The sequence below is a fragment of the Entelurus aequoreus genome, linkage group LG17 (assembly GCF_033978785.1).
Source record: "Entelurus aequoreus isolate RoL-2023_Sb linkage group LG17, RoL_Eaeq_v1.1, whole genome shotgun sequence".
Taxonomy (NCBI): domain Eukaryota; kingdom Metazoa; phylum Chordata; class Actinopteri; order Syngnathiformes; family Syngnathidae; genus Entelurus; species Entelurus aequoreus.
In genome coordinates this window covers 16,233,265-16,253,788 of record NC_084747.1, presented here as the reverse complement: position 1 = coordinate 16,253,788, position 20,524 = coordinate 16,233,265, and the positions used below count along the sequence as shown (strand labels likewise).

At 39.7% G+C, this 20,524-nt stretch overlaps 2 protein-coding genes across 3 annotated transcripts in view; one reads left to right on the top strand and one right to left on the bottom strand.

Annotated features, from left to right (window-relative positions):
• LOC133632573 (coiled-coil domain-containing protein 158-like) overlaps positions 1 to 7,188 on the bottom strand; it is a 41,964-nt gene extending 34,776 nt beyond the window's left edge. Inside the window, exon 1 of the mRNA XM_062025056.1 lies at positions 6,818 to 7,188. The gene's annotated coding sequence lies outside the window, so the exon portion shown is untranslated. The remainder of the gene's footprint in view (positions 1 to 6,817) is intronic.
• LOC133632574 (cyclin-G2-like) overlaps positions 1,859 to 20,524 on the top strand; it is a 19,051-nt gene continuing 385 nt past the window's right edge. Inside the window, exons 1-6 of one of the 2 annotated variants that reach the window (XM_062025058.1) lie at positions 1,859 to 2,201; positions 2,506 to 2,623; positions 2,690 to 2,821; positions 6,868 to 7,121; positions 7,197 to 7,275; positions 7,339 to 7,437. In XM_062025058.1, the coding sequence (XP_061881042.1) occupies positions 2,507 to 2,623; positions 2,690 to 2,821; positions 6,868 to 7,121; positions 7,197 to 7,275; positions 7,339 to 7,437 (681 nt within the window). In that variant the 5' untranslated portion in view covers positions 1,859 to 2,201; position 2,506. Of the gene's footprint in view, positions 2,202 to 2,385; positions 2,624 to 2,689; positions 2,822 to 6,867; positions 7,122 to 7,196; positions 7,276 to 7,338; positions 7,438 to 20,524 lie in introns of those variants that run through there. The other variant, XM_062025057.1, reaches the window with a different exon arrangement.

Genomic DNA, 20,524 nt, shown 5'->3' with positions numbered 1-20,524 from the left:
GCGGCGCCGCGCCCGGGAATCATTTTGGTGATTTAACCCCCAACTCCAACCCTTTGTTGCTGAGTGCCAAGCAGGGAGGTTATGGGTCCCATTTTTATAGTCTTTGGTATGACTCGGCTGGGATTTGAACTCCAACCTACCGATCTCAGGGCGGACACTCTAACCCTAGAGGCCTACTGAAAGCCACTACTACCGACCACGCAGTCTGATAGTTTATATATCAATGATGGAATCTTAACATTGCAACACATGCCAATACGGCCGGGTTAACTTATAAAGTGCAATTTTAAATTTCCCGCCACACTTCCGGTTGAAAACGTCTATGTATGATGACGTATGCGCGTGACGTCAATGGTTGGTACGGAAGTATTCGGACCCATTGAATCTAATACAAAACGCTCTGTTTTCATCCCAAAATTCCACAGTATTCTGGACATCTGTGTGAATCTTTTGCAATTTGTTTAATGAATAATGGAGACTGCAAAGAAGAAAGCTGTATGTGGGATCGGTGTATTAGCGGCGGACTACAGCAACACAACAAGGAGGACTTTGAGATGGATAGCAGACGCACTAGCCGGCGACCTCACCTTGACTTCCTCCGTCTCCGGGCCGCCGACCGCATCGATGATCGGGTGAAGTCCTTCGTCGCACCGTCGATCGCTGGAACGCAGGTGAGCACGGGTGTTGATGAGCAGATGAGGGCTGGCTGGCGTAGGTGGATAGCTAATGTTTTTAGCATAGCTCTGTGAGGTCCCGTTGCTAAGTTAGCTTCAATGGCGTCGTTAGCAACAGCATTGTTAAGCCAGCCTGGAAAGCATTAACCGTGTAGTTACATGTCCATGGTTTAATAGTATTGTTGATTTTCTGTCTATCCTTCCAGTCAGGGGTTTATTTCTTTTGTTTCTATCTGCATTTAAGCCCGATGCTATCATGTTAGCTCCGTAGCTAAAGAGCTTCACCGATGTATTGTCGTGGAGATAAAAGTCACTGTGAATGTCCATTTCGCGTTCTCGACTCTCATTTTCAAGAGGATATAGTTTCTGAGGTCGTTTAAAATACAAATCCGTGATCCACAATAGAAAAAGGAGAGAGTGTGGAATCCAATGAGCCAGTTTGTACCTAAGTTACGGTCAGAGCGAAAAAAGATACGTCCTGCACTGCACACTAGTCCTTCACTCTCACGTTACTCATCCACAAATCTTTCATCCTCGCTCAAATTAATGGGGTAATCGTCGCTTTCTCGGTCCGAATCTCTCTCGCTGCATTGAAAACAATAGGAAAATGTGAGCAGCCCTTCCTCCTGTGACGTCACGCTACTTCCGGTAGGGGCAAGGCTTTTTTTTTTATCAGAGACCAAAAGTTGCGAACTTTATCGTCGATGTTCTCTACTAAATCCTTTCAGCAAAAATATGGCAATATCGCGAAATGATCAAGTATGACACATAGAATGGATCTGCTATCCCCGTTTAAATTAAAAAAAAATCATTTCAGTAGGCCTTTAATTTTTCGAATTAGTGATTGTACTGCAAAAAGAGGGGAAAAAAGGGATTACTCCCTATTTGTGCATATGTATGTATGTATATTTATGTATATATATATATATATTTATATATGTGTATGTGTGTGTGTGTATATATATATATATATATATATATATATATATATATATATTATATACACACACACACACAAACATACACATATGTATGTATCTGTTTAAATTGTATTTTATTTCTGATTATTATTATTATTAATGTATTATTATTTCTTTTTTTCTTTTTTTTCTGTTTATTTAATCGATGTATTTGTAGATATTACTTTGTTGTTGTTTTTGTTGTTTCTTTCTTTTTTTGGGGGGGGGGTGGGTGGTATGGGTGGGATATAAACAAAAATATTTTGACATTTAGGGCAGACAATAGATATATGATTTATGTGAATATGATGTAAGGCATAGGAATGTCTGATGCTGGATGTCAATTTAAAAAAAAAAAGGACTTCCTGTTTTCGTGCCGTAGTGCATGCTGGGTAATGTAGTCGACTTGCGAGTCAGCGGTTGTTTTTCTCCTCTCTGGCATCGGAGAAGTATAGTTGACATGTTGTTGATTGTTATTTAACTTTATTTTTTTATTTTTTTTAAGAACGCATAGTTTGCATTAATGTTCCTGCGTGCTCACTGTTGGATGTGACTTGCCTGGACTCAGGTAACTTTCTTCGTTGTCGATGACATTAGCTTGTTAGCTCAAAATGAGCAAAGTCATTACTTTATTTACCATTAGTAACTGAATATGTGTTATTGTTCATTCCCAGTGGTTTGCATGAGCATGGATATATTTTATAATATAAGATATGTTTTGGTGGCGTTGAGGGGGTGTTTAGTGATACCTGACACCCAGCAGGTGTGGCTTAGAGAAGCTCTGCTCCACCTCTTAGGGACACTTAAGTGTTTTTCTTCCACCCCAGTGCAGGAACCCTAAAGACTGTCATGTTAAATATGTTCTTCTCCAGGATGAGGAACCATGGAAGATTGGACAAGTCACTTGTGAGGGAGCTGAAGTCTTGTTGCTCCGTGGAGGACAACTTTCTTCCCAGGAAGTCTGGTCTGAAGATGATGGAGTCCACTGAGGTAACCCACTGACCTACTTTTTGCTCCCCAATATTTTGTCTCATGTCTCCACTGAAACATACGCAGAACGGCGTGTCGGCCAAATGCAGAGACGCCCGAGTGGAGGAGCTGTGGGGTTTGACCAGCTTTTTTGGCTACAGCACCCAAACTTTTGCACAGGCTGTCAATCTGCTGGACAGATTTCTCACAAATGTGAAGGTAAGACCATCACAACGTTTAATGCACACTAAACACGCCTTTGTTCCTCAATTTTCCCCTATAGGAAATAATACAAATTGAAATAATCTGTTCCAGGGTCAAACTGTTGCCATTTTAACACATGTTCATGTTCAACCTATTTACTTGGGCTGTCAAAATGTTTGCGCTAATCATGAACACACTTAGATTAATCAGGACATTTATTTTGACTGTACCAGCGCGGTACAAAAATGAGTGAGGACTAGGGTTGTACGGTATACCGGTACTGGTATAGTATCGCGGTACTAATGAATCAAAAACGGTACTATACTCTTGTTTGAAAAGGACCGGTTCCCGGGCACGACGGTGCGTCATTATGTCGTGACGTTGCTGGTTTTACGAGCAGAGGAGTATGTCCGGCAGCGCACAATCACAGAGTACTTACAAGCAGACACAGTGTGTAGACCAGGGGTCCCCAAACTACGGCCCGCGGGCCGGATCCGGCCCCCCAGCATCCAAAGTCCGGCCCACGGGAAGTCCCAAGTTAAAAATGTTTATATTTTTTATTTTATTATTATAATTTTTTAAATCTTTCCTTTCTAATCCATTTTCTACCGCTTGTTACTCTCGGTGTCTCCTAGCCGCTCAGGCAAATCATATTGTCTAAAAATGAATTTTCCCATCGATAACGTGACAACGTTAAATGTCAAAACGGATTAAAAAGACAATGTATATATATATATATATATATATATACACACAGCCCGGCCCCCGGCCAAATTTTTTTAACCCAATGCGGCCCATGAGTCAAAAAGTTTGGGGACCGCTGGTGTAGACAGAAAAGGGAGAATGGACGCATTTTGGCTTAAAAACTAACGATAAAGGTGAAGTTACAACACTGAAACGCCCTCAGGAAGAGGTGCTTTAAAACATGGCTAGCTAGTTAGCGGCTAATGTCCATTCGCAATAGGCAGTGTTTTAGCTACTTCTAAATCACTAATCCTTGTCACCATGGCGACAATTAAAGTAAGTTTCTTACAAGTATCATCCCTGCAGGACGAGGAATAGCTAAACATGCTTCACTACACACCGTAGCTCACTGGCGTCACAATGTAAACAAAGGCCATGGGTGGATCTACACCTGACATCCACTGTAATGATACCAAGTACAGGAGCGTATCTAGTCGATACTACTATGATTACATCAATATTTTCTATCGTCACAAAATCTTTTTTCTTTTTAAAAAAAAAAAAAATTATATTTATAATCTCAGGATATACGTCCCTGGACACATGAGAACTTAAATTACGACCAATGTATGATCCTGTAACTACTTGGTATCGGATCGATACCTAAATTTGTAGTATCATCCAAAACTAATGTAAAGTATCCAAACAACAGAAGAATAAGTGATTATTACATTTTAACAAGTGTAGATAGAACATGTTGAAACGGAAAATAAGCAGATAATAACAGTAAATGAACAAGTAGATTAATAATACATTTTTACAGCTTGTCCCTCATAATGTTGACAAAATAATAGAATGATAAATGACACAATGTGTTACTGCATACGTCAGCAGACTAATTAGGAGTCTTTGTTTGTTTACTTACTACTAAAACACAAGTTGTCTAGTATGCTCACTATTTTATTGGCCCATGTCGGTCGTTTACTTGAGTCATATTGCAATCTACACGTATCTCTTATGTGTGACTGCCATCTACTGGTCACACTTATCATTTCACCATGTACCAAATAAAATGGCTTCGAGGTCGGTAAGCACAACCAAAATTATTCCGTACATAAGGCGCACTGTCGAGATTTGAGAAAATGAAAAGATTCTAAGTGCGCCTTACAGTCCGAAAAATGCGGTAATTATAGAACTGGCACCCAATGTTATTACAAAGTATTGATTTTATATTGTTGCGTCCGACCAGTCTTCATCTCAGGGAATAAAACACACTGGCCACTCCCAAGTTCTTTCGGATGACATATATGTTGAGTAAGAAGGACCACCAAGACAGAATAGCAATATTATCAAGTTTTACTAAAGCTTTAGGAGACCAGCCCCTACAATGCTATACTAGCAGCATTAAGAAGCGGTCTAAAAATCAAACGGTAAGAGTCAGCTTATTTAGTACGAAAACAGCCCCTCCCGCCCAGAAAGAAATACAGCCTTTGTGTTCTAAACTGATAAGGCCTCCTCCACAAAAAGGGAGTATGTTATTCCCTATGTGGACAGCACAGCGCCTTCAAGGTGAAACACAGAGTTTACCAACAGACATAAGGTAAAAACCCAAAGTGTACACATGGGAAAATATTAGCTGCTTTAAACATGACTATGGATAAAGAAAGAACTCTTAAAAATATATGCATTCTCCACAGTATCGAATCGTTACCCCAAAGAATCGAATCGAATCGTGTGGTGTGCAAAGATTGACAGCCCTAATAAATAGGCCATAACATTGTTCTCCTGTCTCTCTTTAAAGGCCTACTGAAACCCACTACTACCGACCACGCAGTCTGATAGTTTATATATCAATGATGAAATCTTAACATTATAACACATGCCAATACGGCCGGGTTAACTTATAAAGTGACATTTTAAATTTGCCGCTAAACTTTCGGTTCGAAACGCCTCTGAGGATGACGTATGCGCGTGACGTAGCCCGGGGAACACGGGTATGCCTTCCACATTGAAGCCAATACGAAAAAGCTCTGTTTTCATTTCATAATTCCACAGTATTCTGGACATCTGTGTTCGTGAATCTGTTGCAATCATGTTCATTGCATTATGGAGAAAGAAGCTGAGCAAGCAAAGAAGAAAGTTGTCGGTGCGAAATGGACGTATTTTTCGAACGTAGTCAGCAACAACAGTACACAGCCGGCGCTTCTTTGTTTACATTCCCGAAAGATGCAGTCAAGATGGAGGAACTCGGATAACAGAGACTCTAACCAGGAGGACTTTTGATTTGGATACACAGACGCCTGTAGAGAACTGGGACAACACAGACTCTTACCAGGATTACTTTGATTTGGATGACAAAGACGCAGACGTGCTACTGTGAGTATGCAGCTTTGGCTTGTAAACATTTGATCGCTTGACCGTATGTGCGCAACTTTTTTTTGCGTATGTACGTAACTTTTTTAAAATATATAAGCTTTATGAACCTTGGGTTAGGTGAACGGTCTTTTGGGCTGAGTGATTGTGTGTGTTGATCAGGTGTTTGAATTGTATTGGCGTGTTCTATGGAGCTAGGAGCTAGCATAGGAGCTAGCATAACAAACACGTAGGTGTTTTTATGCAGGATTAATTTGTGGCATATTAAATATAAGCCTGGTTGTGTTGTGGCTAATAGAGTATATATATGTCTTGTGTTTATTTACTGTTGTAGTCATTCCCAGCTGAATATCAGGTCACCCCCGGCTCTCACAGCATCTTCCCTATCTGAATAGCTTCAACTCCCCACTAGTCCTTCACTTGCACTTTACTCATCCACAAATCTTTCATCCTCGCTCAAATTAATGGGGAAATTGTCGCTTTCTCGGTCCGAATCTCTCTCACTTCATGCGGCCATCATTGTAAACAATAGGGAACTTTGCGTATATGTTCAACTGACCACGTCACGCTACTTCCGGTAGGGGCAAGCCTTTTTTTTATCAGATACCAAAGTTGCAATCTTTATCGTCGTTGTTCTATACTAAATCCTTTCAGCAAAAATATGGCAATATCGCGAAATGATCAAGTATGACACATAGAATAGATCTGCTATCCCCGTTTAAATAAAAAAAATTCATTTCAGTAGGCCTTTAATGTTATGTTGTTTTACATTAAAGAAGCGCAGAGTTACAGTAAAAAGTGTATCAAGTACACAACAGCAACAGAGCTCATTAGCATTAAAGCTACAGACGCACAAAAGTAAACACACTTTTAAATGCAATGCGGACACTTTTTTATGAGAGAAACCTCACCACTGGCAGGACCAGTGTTAAAAAGTGTGTCAGTCGCACTGACCTGGTTAAGCCTTCGATCACGAGACGACTCCTCACGTGTCTCGCCGACAGGCTCAGCCCAAACACGTGCCGTGCATCGCCGTCTGCTGCCTCCACTTGGCGGCCGGCGTGACGGAGGAGGACAGCAATGTGGCACCTGGCCGCCAGCTCATTCGCATCAACCAGAGCAAGTTCACAGAGTCGGACCTGCGCCGCATGGAGAAGGTCATTTCGGAGAAACTGGGCCCGGAGCCCAGGGCTGCGGTGACGGCTCTGACCTTTCTGCACCTCTACCACTCGGCCTTGACCTGCGTGTGCGCCGAGGGGTAAACGCTCGCTCCACCCCACCCGTGTGCCTTCTTCCTTGTGCGAGCGCGTCACATTCTTCTTGACGTTTCAAGGGTGGAGATCCCCGGCGTCGGGAGGCTGGAAGCTCAGCTCAAATCCTGCCTATGTCGGCTGGTTTTCTCCAAAGCCAAAGTAAGTCCTGGGGGGGGCCGTTTGACAGCCGACAGGCAGTGACGTGGTCTTTGTCCTCCGCAGTCGTCCGTGCTGGCGCTCGCCCTCGTCGCCCAGGAGTTCGAGACCCTGCAGTCGCACGCCGCCTCCAAGATTGTACAGCAACTGCAGAGACACGCAAAGGTAATATAATAAATAATAATGAATTACATTTGTAACCATACTTGCCAACCCTCCCGATTTTCCCGGGAGACTCCCGAATTTCAGTGCCCCTCCCGAAAATCTCCCGGGGCAACCATTCTCCCGAATTTCTCCCGATTTCCACCCGGACAACAATATTGGGGGCGTGCCTTAAAGGCCTACTGAAAGCCACTACTACCGACCACGCAGTCTGATAGTTTATATATCAATGATGAAATGTTAATATTGCAACACATGCCAATACGGCCGGGTTAGATTAGTAAAGTGCAATTTCAAATTTCCCGCAAAATATCCTGCTGAAAACGTCTCGGTATGATGACGTTTGCGCGTGACGTCACGGATTGTAGCGGACATTTTGGGAGACCATTGTGGCCAGCTATTAAGTCGTCTGTTTTCATCACAAAATTCCACAGTATTCTGGACATCTTTGTTGGTGAATCTTTTGCAATTTGTTTAATGAACAATGGAGATAGCAAAGAAGAAAGCTGTAGGTGGGAAGCGGTGTATTAGCAGCCGGCTGCAGCAACACAAACACGTAGCCGGTGTTTCATTGTTTACATTCCCGAACGATGACAGTCAAGCTTTACCATTGGCCTGGGACAACAGAGACTCTTACCAGGAGGACTTTGAGTTGGATACGCATGCTTGTGGAGATGGGACAACAGAGACTCTTAACAGGAGGACTTTGAGTTGGATACGAGGTACCGTGAGTACGCAGCTGCGGCTTCCAAACATTTGATCGCTTGCCCGTACGTGCGTGCCGCTATGTGCATGTCACGTACGTAACTTTGGGGAAATATATGTGCTGTATGAAATTTGCGGAGGTGAACGGTATTTTGGGCTGTGGGATTGAGTGTGTTGTGCGGGTGTTTGATTTGTATTGGCGGATTATATGGACGGGAGGGGGGAGGTGTTTGTTATGCGGGATTAATTTGTGGCATATTAAATATGAGCCTGGTTGTGTTGTGGCTAATAGAGTATATATATGTCTTGTGTTTATTTACTGTTTTAGTCATTGCCAGCTGAATATCAGGTCCCACCCGCCTCTCACAGCATCTTCCCTATCTGAATCGCTTCCACTGCCCTCTAGTACTTCACTCTCACTTTCCTCATCCACAAATCTTTCATCCTCGCTCAAATTAATGGGGTAATCGTCGCTTTCTCGGTCCGAATCGCTCTCGCTGCTGGTGGCCATGATTGTAAACAATGTGCAGATGTGAGGAGCTCCACAACCTGTGACGTCACGCTACTTCCGGTACAGGCGAGGCTTTTTTATCAGCGACCAAAAGTTGCGAACTTTATCGTCGATGTTCTCTACTAAATCCTTTCAGCAAAAATATGGCAATATCGCGAAATGATCAAGTATGACACATAGAATGGATCTGCTATCCCCGTTTAAATAAGAAAATCTCATTTCAGTAGGCCTTTAAAGGCACTGCCTCTAGCGTCCTCTACAACCTGTCGTCACGTCCGCTTTTCCTCCATACAAACAGCGTGCCGGCCCAGTCACATAATATATGCGGCTTTTACACACACACAAGTGAATGCAATGCATACTTGGTCAACAGCCATACAGGTCACACTGAGGGTGGCCGTATAAATAACTTTACCACTGTTACAAATATGCGCCACACTGTGAACCCACACCAAACAAGAATGACAAACACATTTCGGGAGAACATCCGCACCGTAACACAACATAAACACAACAGAACAAATACCCAGAACCCCTTGCAGCACTAACTCTTCCGGGACGCTACAATATACACCCCCTCTACCACCAAACCCCGCCCCCCCCCCGAACACCGCCCACCTCAACCCCCCCCAAACCTCCCACCCCATCTCCCGAATTCGGAGGTCTCAAGGTTGGCAAGTTTGTTTGTAACGCACTTTACATTTGTTAAAATCTCAAAGTGCTACAAAGTATAAAAAAATAAAAAATAGAGGGTTAGAATGTATAATAAAAAATTTAAATAGAAATGAAAACATGAAAAACACTAGATCAGGGGTGTCCAAAGTGCGGCCACGGGGGCCATTTTTTAACGGCCCCACGGCACATTTTAAAAATACCATTGAAAAAAATAAAAAAAACATAAAAAGTGGTATAAAAGAGCATAAAGGTGAAATGTAACAAGAAAATGTTGCAATGTTTACTCTAATAACACAAAGCTGCCTTGCAGGCTTTCTTTCTTTAAAAAATAATATGAATCAAAATCAGTTTCATTATGAATTATTGACCTATTCAAGGCTCCATTTACGTCACATTAAATATTCCACTTTGAGATATTTTTTGGGGAAAATGTTGCATATTTTGTGTTTGCCATATAAAAAACTGAGCTGTATTTTTTTTTTTAAAGAAGGGCCTAAAACGAACAAACAAAAAACATAAACAACAATAAAACTTAGAATTGACGGATAGATCTGAAGTTGATCTCGAGATTATTGTGTTAAAAGTAAACAGTAAAAAAAAATTATAATTTATTTTTTAACACTTTAATGAGTGATTTAGGGCTATATAAATAAACATTGATTGATTGATTGATTGATAGAACCCTTTTGGATCCCAATAATTTTAGTGTGATTTGTTTCATTGCATTCAGTGTCATTGCTCGAATTAAAATCAATGTTGTTTTGAGTTATTGACCTTTTTAAGGCTCCCATTATTATATCATCTCAAATATTCCACTTAAAAGTTTTATTGGGTGAAAATATTGCATATTTTGTGTTTTTTCCATAAAAAAACAGGGTTTTCTTTGACAAAAAAAGAGCATACAACTTAAATCTTTAAAAACGTTATATTGACAGATATATATACCTAGTGTTGATCTAGAGATTTAAAACTTGAATAATAATAAAAATAATAATACTGAATAATGACACATTTTTTATATTTTTTTGACCAAAACCCTTTGGGGTCCCCGGGATCAAGCCTGAGTGGAGGCCTAAATGTAAAAAATATCAAAATGGCCCCCGCTTGCTTTGATTTTTCAGTGTGTGGCCCTCAGTGGAAAAAGTTTGGACACCCCTGCACTAGATAAACACTCGATAAAACAGAAACATAGATAAAAAATAGAAATAAAATGCATGAAAGCACTGGATAAAACAGATAGGCAAGCAGTGTATTTAAAAACAAGAAGGCAGAGAAATTAGATAAAAGCTGTGCTAAAAAAAGGTGGCTTTTTAGTCCCTTCTTAAAACGGTCGACCGACTGTGGTGCTCTAAGATGGTCGGGGAGAGCGTTCCAGAGTTCGGGTGCGGTCGAGCAGAAAGCTCGGCGGCCCTTTGATTGTAAGTTTGTCCTGATGTGTTTGAGGAGCGGAGGTTGCGGGTAGGAGGTTGCGGGGAAACCAGGTCCTTGAGGTAGGACGGGGCGTTGCCGTAGATGCATTAGTGTGTTAGCAGGTTCATCTTGAATTGGGTCCGGGATGCAATAGAGAGCCAGTGGAGTGATTTGAGGATGGGTGTGATATGATCACGCTTGCGCACTCTAGTCAGGATCCTCGCTGCGCTGTTTTGGATGTACTGGATCCAGCTTTTTGATGCTCTTTTTGGGTAGGCACGAGGGCGATCTGTTTGTGACACTAAGAGTGTCCCGATATCGGTCCGATATCAGCAAAAGAGTTAGGGTATCATTTTGTCCTCAAGTAGCACAAGCACGATACAGAAACCGGGTTTAAAAATAGATTCTAAATCACTTAACTAACAAAACAAACAAAAAGTACAAGGGGGGTCCCGATCTGATATCGGATTGTTACGGCTGTTTTTATCATGACAGTCTTTTCATTACAGTGTCTCTTTTTCTGTCTTGCCTCTGGTGAGGGGCGGTCGCATTTTTTTCTCCTCCCGTCTTTTCCTGGCTTGCGCTCTCTTTTTTGTCTTGTCTTGTCTAAACTTTTTTTTTGGAAGCCTCTTTCTTTGCGCTGTCCTCCAAATCTAATCATCAGACATGGAATTGATTAGCTGGACTCTCGACTCTATTGACACAATCTTTTCGACGAGGAAAAGAGGTTCTGGGGAGCCTGGCTGCCCCGATGGAACCATTGCTGCGGGGTACGTGAGAGGTTCCTGGGACAAATGGAGAATCATGTGCCTCTCAGTCCTTTCCATCGAGGACGTGGAAGGCGTCTACCTATTTGGAACCACGATCGTGGGGCACCTGCTGATTGGGCTGGGCATTGCTCTGGTGTATCGTAAAATTCGATGGCAGCCACTCAAGGAGCCCAAAGGCTGTTCGTCGCAATGGACGGATTGGGCCGGGCTGTAGGAACACAGTCTCTGGCGATTTCTGAACTGAATCGCAAGATGGATCACATCATGGAAAAGCTTGCTATAAAGGAATGTTTGGATATGAGAGCCAGCATGGACGAATAGAACAGACAAGTCATTGTTAATGCCTGTTTGAGAAAAAACTAAAATCCTTATCTACGATTTGACTCCCCCGAATGGCCTTGAGACAAGAACAGGCTGTTTTGTAATCATCCCCTGAGGAACTTCAAAGATGGACGCTTTTTGACCTCCCTCCCTCCTCCCCTCCTCAACGACACCTGGGAATGGAACTTTGCTTGCATTGCATGCAGAACGACTCTGGGCTTATGAACATTTACACTTCACCCAAAGACAATGGGTATATATACAAACACACTCCCCATCCCCATCCAACGCCCCTCACCACCACTGCTTATTTCCTCTTCGAGGTTATGGACGGCTAGTAGCGCTTTCTGGCGGCAGGCCGGCCTCCATGGCCCCAAACCCCCCCCCCCCTCTCTGTTGCGAGTTGTTGTGATTATATGTAACATGTTTATGTGTGCTATGCTAAATGAGTTTTTTTCCCTTGGACTCAGTCTGAACCCCCTCCCGAGAGTCCAGCCTTAGACTGATATTTTTTACTCTTCCCCCCTTTCCCAATATCACCTTTTTCCCACCTTTTTTAAGGAGCGCCATAAGTGGCTGATCCGTTGGCGGTCCCGTCTTGTCTCCCTGTAACGTATGTCTGCTCTTAGTGGGACTGTGCCCAAAATGACATTTCAGTTCTTATGTGTCTTGTACATGTTAAAGAATGGACAATAATAAAGCATCTTGAATCTTTATCTGATACTGATATCGGCCCAATATCGGCAAAAAACAAGTATCAGATTATCTCTGCTTGCATCTAAAATGGCCGATACAAGCAGTGTTTACTTGTGCCCGTTAACATCAGAATGTCCTCCAGTAAGTACACAAGGTTGCCCTTCTCTTATATGGGCTAGGAGCTTGCAGCTACACGACAGCTAAGCACACTATAGCACACAAGATAGATACACCTAGTAAGAGTCCTTGTTTGTACAAGCCTGCAGTGTAAAACAGCACATGTGTCAATACAAACAAGTATCAAATAATTATAGTTGCATATTATTTACAAGTATTAGAGGGTTATTTGTATTGGAAAGTATCCAGTAACAAATGTGTCTGCATCATTCAACTTACTGCGTCATTAGCTTCATTAAATAAATTATTGTGGCCACTAGGTGTCGGAAAAAATAAACGACCACTCCACTTCAACTTAAAGACAGCGTAAGTCCATTCCAGACGGTTAATAAAAAAATAGGTTACTGTTTTTTGACTGAATGTTTGACTAATTTCACTTGACGAAACATTTTGTAGCATTACACTCTACAAAATATTAAAATGTTGTACTATTTGCGCTGATATCGTATCAGGTTAATACCAGTATCGGCCAGTACGAAAGGCTCTAATAGCACACGAGCTACACATACGTAGGTGTCCTTAATTGAACAGTATTACAGTGTGAAACAGCACATTTGTCAATGTAAACAAGTATCAAGTAATTACAGTTGCATATTGCTTACACCTACAAAGTCTCCTAGGCAGAACATATCCAGTAACAAACGTGTCCGCATCATTCAATTTAGCGCGGCATGAGTTGAACGGAATTATTTATTGTGGCAATTACCACGCCACTTCCATTTAAAAACAGCATACGTTTATTCCAGACAGTTAATGATAAATAGGTTAGTGTTTTTCATGCCTACTTTTTTTCTCTATGACTAATTTCACTTGATCAACTGTTTTTGAATATTCTACACTACAAAATAATAAAGTATACATGATTCCTGCTGTTATCGGATCGTTATTGGCATCGGCCAATACGCAAGTCACCATTATATGTATAAAAGTAAAGTTGTATCGGGATTTTTCACTACTTTAGTTATTCAATCTGTTGTCCTTTAACGTTGCTTTTTTTACAGAAATAATTGCAATGAATGTTGTACATTAACAGAAATAATAATGAAATAATAGTAGTAATTAAAAAACACTCCCATCTCTATACTCTTATGCATAGGGAGACCCTTACTTTTAGGGATGATGTTTGATAAGAAATTATCGAGTTTGAGCCCATTATCGAATCCTCTTATCGAACCGATTCCTTATCGATTCTCTTATCGAATCCAGATAGGTTGTTGTATATGGAAAAAAACACAATATTTGGTTTAACAAAAACTCAGTTTTACTTTATAAGAAAAAAATAAAATAAAATAAATAAATAAATATTGACTGTTACACCCCCCCACCCGCCCCCCCTAAAAAAATAAAATAAATAAATATCGACTGTTGTTACTCAAAGTATATTAAGTGGGATTTTTCAGAAAAACAAATATATACAGTAACACAAAAACAACCTGTCTCTGTGATCACTATAGGTGAATAGCCATGCCTTGAGGCGTTTTTTCCGGTCCATTATTTTTGCTGCTTGTGTGACATCACAGCAAATGACGTAGCTCAGTCTAATGACTGAGCTACGTCATTTCCTGTGATGTCCCACAAGGCATTTCTTGTGGGACGGGATTTGTTCCCAGGGATTCGAATAAAGAACCAACTCTTTTTCTTTACTATAGTGGCCTCGATAACGGGAACCGGTTCTCAAAAAGGGATTTGAGTACATGGAATTGGTTCTTTTCTTATCGAACGGTTCTTTTCTTATGGAACAACCGGGAGAACCGGTTTCGAACATCATCCCTACTTACTTCTAAGAGTACTTCAACGTGAACTTGATATACTACATGTGGTCATGGTTCATTTCAAACATGCACAAAAAGGCTCACATCACATGTTTATACCATGCAAACATGCCTGAAAAGGAGTAGGAACAAGTAGATCTTATTTAATCCGACCACATAAAGGGCACAAAAAACATACAAACAAAACCGCCATGTCGAGTAGCAATGCATGCATTTCTTAGGCTTGGACTTTAAAGGCCTACTGAAATGAAATTTTTTTATTTAAACGGGGATAGCAGATCTATTCTATGTGTCATACTTGATCATTTCGCGATATTGCCATATTTTTGCTGAAAGGATTTAGTATAGAACAACGACGATAAAGATCGCAACTTTTGGTATCTGATAAAAAAAGGCTTGCACCTACCGGAAGTAGCGTGACGTAGTCAGTTGAACATATACGCAAAGTTCCCTATTGTTTACAATGATGGCCGCATGAAGTGAGAGAGATTCGGACCGAGAAAGCGACGATTTCCCCATTAATTTGAGCGAGGATGAAATATTTTTAAATGAGGAAAGTGCAAGTGAAGGACTAGTGGGGAGTGGAAGATGCTGTGAGAGCCGGGGGTGACCTGATATTCAGCTGGGAATGACTACAACAGTAAATAAACACAAGACATATATATACTCTATTAGCCACAACACAACCAGGCTTATATTTAATATGCCACAAATTAATCCCGCATAAAAACACCTAGGTGTTTGTTATGCTAGCTCCTAGCTACTAGCTACTAGCTACTAGCTCGGGCTAGTTATAGCTCGAGCGGGTAATATGGACGGGATCCTGTATATATAACCCGCCAATACAATTCAAACACCTGCACAACACACACACTCACTCAGCCCAAACAACCGTTCACCTAACCCAAGGTTCATAAAGCTTATATATTTAATCAAAGTTACGTACATGACACGCACGTACGGGCAAGCAATCAAATGTTTGGAAGCGCGCGGGTGGGACCTGATATTCAGCTGGGAATGACTACAACAATAAATAAACACAAGACATATATATACTCTATTAGCCACAACACAACCAGGCTTATATTTAATATGCCACAAATTAATCCCAATGCTAGCTCCTAGCTACTAGCTCGAGCTAGTTATAGCAAGCGATCAAATGTTTGGAAGCGCAGCTGTGTACTCACGTTATCGCAACTGTGTATCCAAATCAAAGTCCTCCTGGTAAGAGTCTCTGTTGTCCGAGTTCTTCCATCTTGACTGCATCTTTCGGGAATTTAAACAAAGAAGCGCCGGCTGTGTACGTGTTGTTGCTGACTTCCCTCGCAAAATAGACACTTCGCACCGACAACTTTCTTCTTTGCTTGCTCAGCTTCTTTCTCCATAATGCAATGAACATGATTGAAACAGATTCACGAACACAGATGTCCAGAATACTGTGGAATTATGAAATGAAAACAGAGCTTTTTCGTATTGGCTTCAATGTGGAAGGCATACCCGTGTTCGCCGGTCTACGTCACGCGCATACGTCATCCTCAGAGGCGTTTCGAACCGGAAGTTTAGCGGCAAATTTAAAATGTCACTTTATAAGTTAACCCGGCCGTATTGGCATGTGTTATAATGTTAAGATTTCATCATTGATATATAAACTATCAGACTGCGTGGTCGGTAGTAGTGGCTTTCAGTAGGCCTTTAATCAAAGTTACGTACATGACACGCACGTACGGGCAAGCAATCAAATGTTTGGAAGCGCGCGGGTGGGACCTGATATTCAGCTGGGAATGACTACAACAATAAATAAACACAAGACATATATATACTCTATTAGCCACAACACAACCAGGCTTATATTTAATATGCCACAAATTAATCCTAATGCTAGCTCCTAGCTCCTAGCTACTAGCTCGAGCTAGTTATAGCAAGCGATCAAATGTTTGGAAGCGCAGCTGTGTACTCACGTTATCGCAACTGTGTATCCAAATCAAAGTCCTCCTGGTAAGAGTCTCTGTTGTCCGAGTTCTTCCATCTAGACTGCATCTTTCGGGAATGTAAACAAAGAAGCGCCGGCTGTGTTGTGTTGCTGACTTTCCTCGCAAAATACTCCGCTTCGCACCGACAACTTTCTTCTTTGCTTGCTCAGCTTCTTTCTCCATAATGCAATGAACAAATTGCAACAGATTCACCAACACAGATGTCCAGAATACTGTGGAATAATGAGATGAAAACAGAGCTATTTCGTATTAACTTAATGGTGTCCGAATACTTCCGTTTCAATGATTGACGTCACGCGCATACGTCAACCCTCAGGAGGCGTTTCGAACCGGAAGTTTAGCGGGAAATTTAAAATTGCACTTTATAAGTTAACCCGGCCGTATTGGCATGTGTTTCAATGTTAAGATTTCATCATTGATATATAAACTATCAGACTGCGTGGTCGGTAGTAGTGGCTTTCAGTAGGCCTTTAAGGTTTTACTACTTACGTATAAAATAAAAAATGGTCTAGCTCCATCCTATCTTGCTGATTGTATTGTACCATATGTCCCAGCCAGAAATCTGCGTTCAAAGAACTCCGGCTTATTAGTGATTCCCAGAGCCCAAAAAAAGTCTGCGGGCTATAGAGCGTTTTCTGTTCAGGCTCCAGTACTCTGGAATGCCCTCCCGGTAACAGGGTTACCGGGAGGGCATTCCAGGGTGGTTCATTAAATAATTTAAAAATAATCTATCAAGTTTTAAAATATTGCATTTCTTTAAGTTACTGACTTTTCATTCATGCATTTATTATGTTTTGAAGGTCACTTTCCAAAAAGTAGGTCACTTATTTTCTTAGTTTTAAAAAGCGACACATTTTGAGCTTCAAAAATTCCTAGCTCCTTTATATATTTACGGTTCAAATACCATTGAAACACTGTTTCCCTTTGCACTAGTGTCGTTTTTTAAAAGATATTTAGCATTTTAAATTTTGAGAGTAGTCAGATTAATTTTTGCTGCATGTAGTAACCTAACGTCTTGCTTATAATGTCATTAATTAGCAGTTTTTGTTATTTTGTTCATTAATGCTAGGTTTATTGCCTGAAGGCTGCTGGCTATTTAGTTGAAACTACTCTCAAGCTGCTATACAACACACGGGCTATGGGGAGAGACATTTTCAAGCCAAGGACTAGCTAAACATTTGCAGGCATGTGGGCACCATTTCAAAAAAAGAGAGAAAGGCTGACAAAAATTTAAGACCAAACATGAATGTTTAAAACGCGAGATTTTAGCCGAGGAGCTATCGCTAGCTGTTGTGCTAAGTCGCTACAAGGAGTGTAATAAAGATGGAGTCACTCACCAATCTCCAAACCAAAACATTGCATCACTCGCGAGTTGAGGTTGGCGCCAAACTCATTCCAAATATTTGGTAGTTACACGCATGCGCCAATAGTACGTCACTTCCGTCAAATTATTCGGTGGAAAAAGTTCGCCAAAAAAGTCAATTTTTATGATCTTTATTCGAGTAACACGTTGATAGAAAATTGCATACAAAACAACCGTTACTTAGGAATACAGTATTTATTTTGAAACCGCACAGAAACCGGAAGCAGCCTTAAATGGCAAATAAATACATCTTTTTAAAAAAAATACTTTATATACATCAAATATATCAATCCACAATACTGATCATTTTACGTTTTAGTGATACAGCAAAAAATAACACTAGCATAAAAAGCTGAACAAGATATAATAAAACCAAAATAAGGTAAAACGACTCCCCTTTGACTGACAGAGGTTTAAGGAGGTGGCTGAGTCATGCATTCTTAATTACCATACATGTGCAAAACATGTACTCACTTTTTACCCTCTGGTGACCAGGGATGATGATGTGATGTTATCATCACATTATCTCTGCTGTCTTTGGTACCCTATTTTATATACATATATATATATATATATATATATATATATATATATATATATATATATATATATATATATATATATATATATATATATATATATATATATATATATATATATATATATATATATATATATATATATATATATATATACACACACAGTACATTAATATCTACACTACCGTTCAAAAGTTTGGGGTCACCCAAACAATTTTGTGGAATAGCCTTCATTTCTAAGAACAAGAATAGACTGTCGAGTTTCAGATGAAAGTTCTCTTTTTCTGGCCATTTTGAGCGTTTAATTGACCCCACAAATGTGATGCTCCAGAAACTCAATCTGCTCAAAGGAAGGTCAGTTTTGTAGCTTCTGTAACGAGCTAAACTGTTTTCAGATGTGTGAACATGATTGCACAAGGGTTTTCTAATCATCAATTAGCCTTCTGAGCCAATGAGCAAACACATTGTACCATTAGAACACTGGAGTGATAGTTGCTGGAAATGGGCCTCTATACACCTATGTAGATATTGCACCAAAAACCAGACATTTGCAGCTAGAATAGTCATTTACCACATTAGCAATGTATAGAGTGTATTTCTTTAAAGTTAAGACTAGTTTAAAGTTATCTTCATTGAAAAGTACAGTGCTTTTCCTTCAAAAATAAGGACATTTCAATGTGACCCCAAACTTTTGAACGGTAGTGTATATATATATATATGTATTTGTGTATATATACATACATATATATATATATATATATATATATATATATATATATATATATATATATATATATATATATATATATATATATATATATATATATATATATATATATATATATATATATATATATAGTGTGTGTGTTTGTGTATATATGTGTGTGTATATATATATACATATATATATATATATATATATATATATATATATATAGTGTGTGTGTTTGTGTATATATATGTGTGTGTATATATATATACACATATATATATATATATATATATATATATATATATATATATATATATATATATATATATATATATATACACATATACAGTACATACTTATGTTTATATATATATATATATATATATATATATTAGAGCTGCAACTAACTATTAATTTGATAATCGATTAATCTGTCGATTATTACTTCGATGAATCGATTAATAAAAAAACAGCATACAGGCACCATACTTATTTTGATTATTGTTTCTCAGCTGTTTGTACATGTTGCAATTTATAAATAAAGGTTTATTAAAAAAAAAAAAAAAAAAATTTAAATAAAAAAAAGTAAATTAAAATAAAAATTGCCTCTGCGCATGCGCATAGCATAGATCCAACGAATCGGTGACTAAATTAATCGGCAACTATTTTTATAATCGATTTTAATCGATTTAATCGATTAGTTGTTGCAGCCCTAATATATATGTATATATAATGTATGTAAATATTTGTGTTAATGTTTACAAATTGTGGACACAGGAGGACTTTGAGAGAGATAACCAAAGGATTTAAAAGAGTAGTCGATATTAGTTTTTGCTTTCGTTTAGTTATTGTGTACTGTCGACGTTGTTTTCATCAAACAATTGTATGTAATAAAAGAGAAAAAAGGTAATAGTTTAAATGTTGTGTTGATGGTGTTAAACTGTCTACAGCAGTGGTCCCCAACCTTTTTGTAGCTGGGGACCGGTCAACGCTTGAAAATTTGTCCCACGGACCGGGGGTGAGGAGGGGTGGGTTGGGGGGTTTAATTTTTTTTTTTTTTTTTTTTTTAATAAAGAAATACAATCGTGTTTGCTTACGGACTGTATCCCTGCAGACTGTATTGATCTATATTGATATATGATGTATATATTGTGTTTTTTATGTTGACTTAATAAAAATAAAAAAATATTTATTTTATTTTATTTTTTATTTTATTTTTTTAAATTTCTTGCGCGGCCCGGTACCAATCGGACCGCGGCCCGGTGGTTGGGGACCACTGGTCTACAGCACTCACCATTGGTACATTGAAAAATGTAGAGTTGATACATGTGGTCAGTATGGATCAATTTCACCCACATAAGACCTTGATCAAAAACAACCGTACTTTAATGGAGTTCTAAATTAGCTGTGGCATTAGCGGTTTGCACCACAGTGAAGCCCTGCTGAAA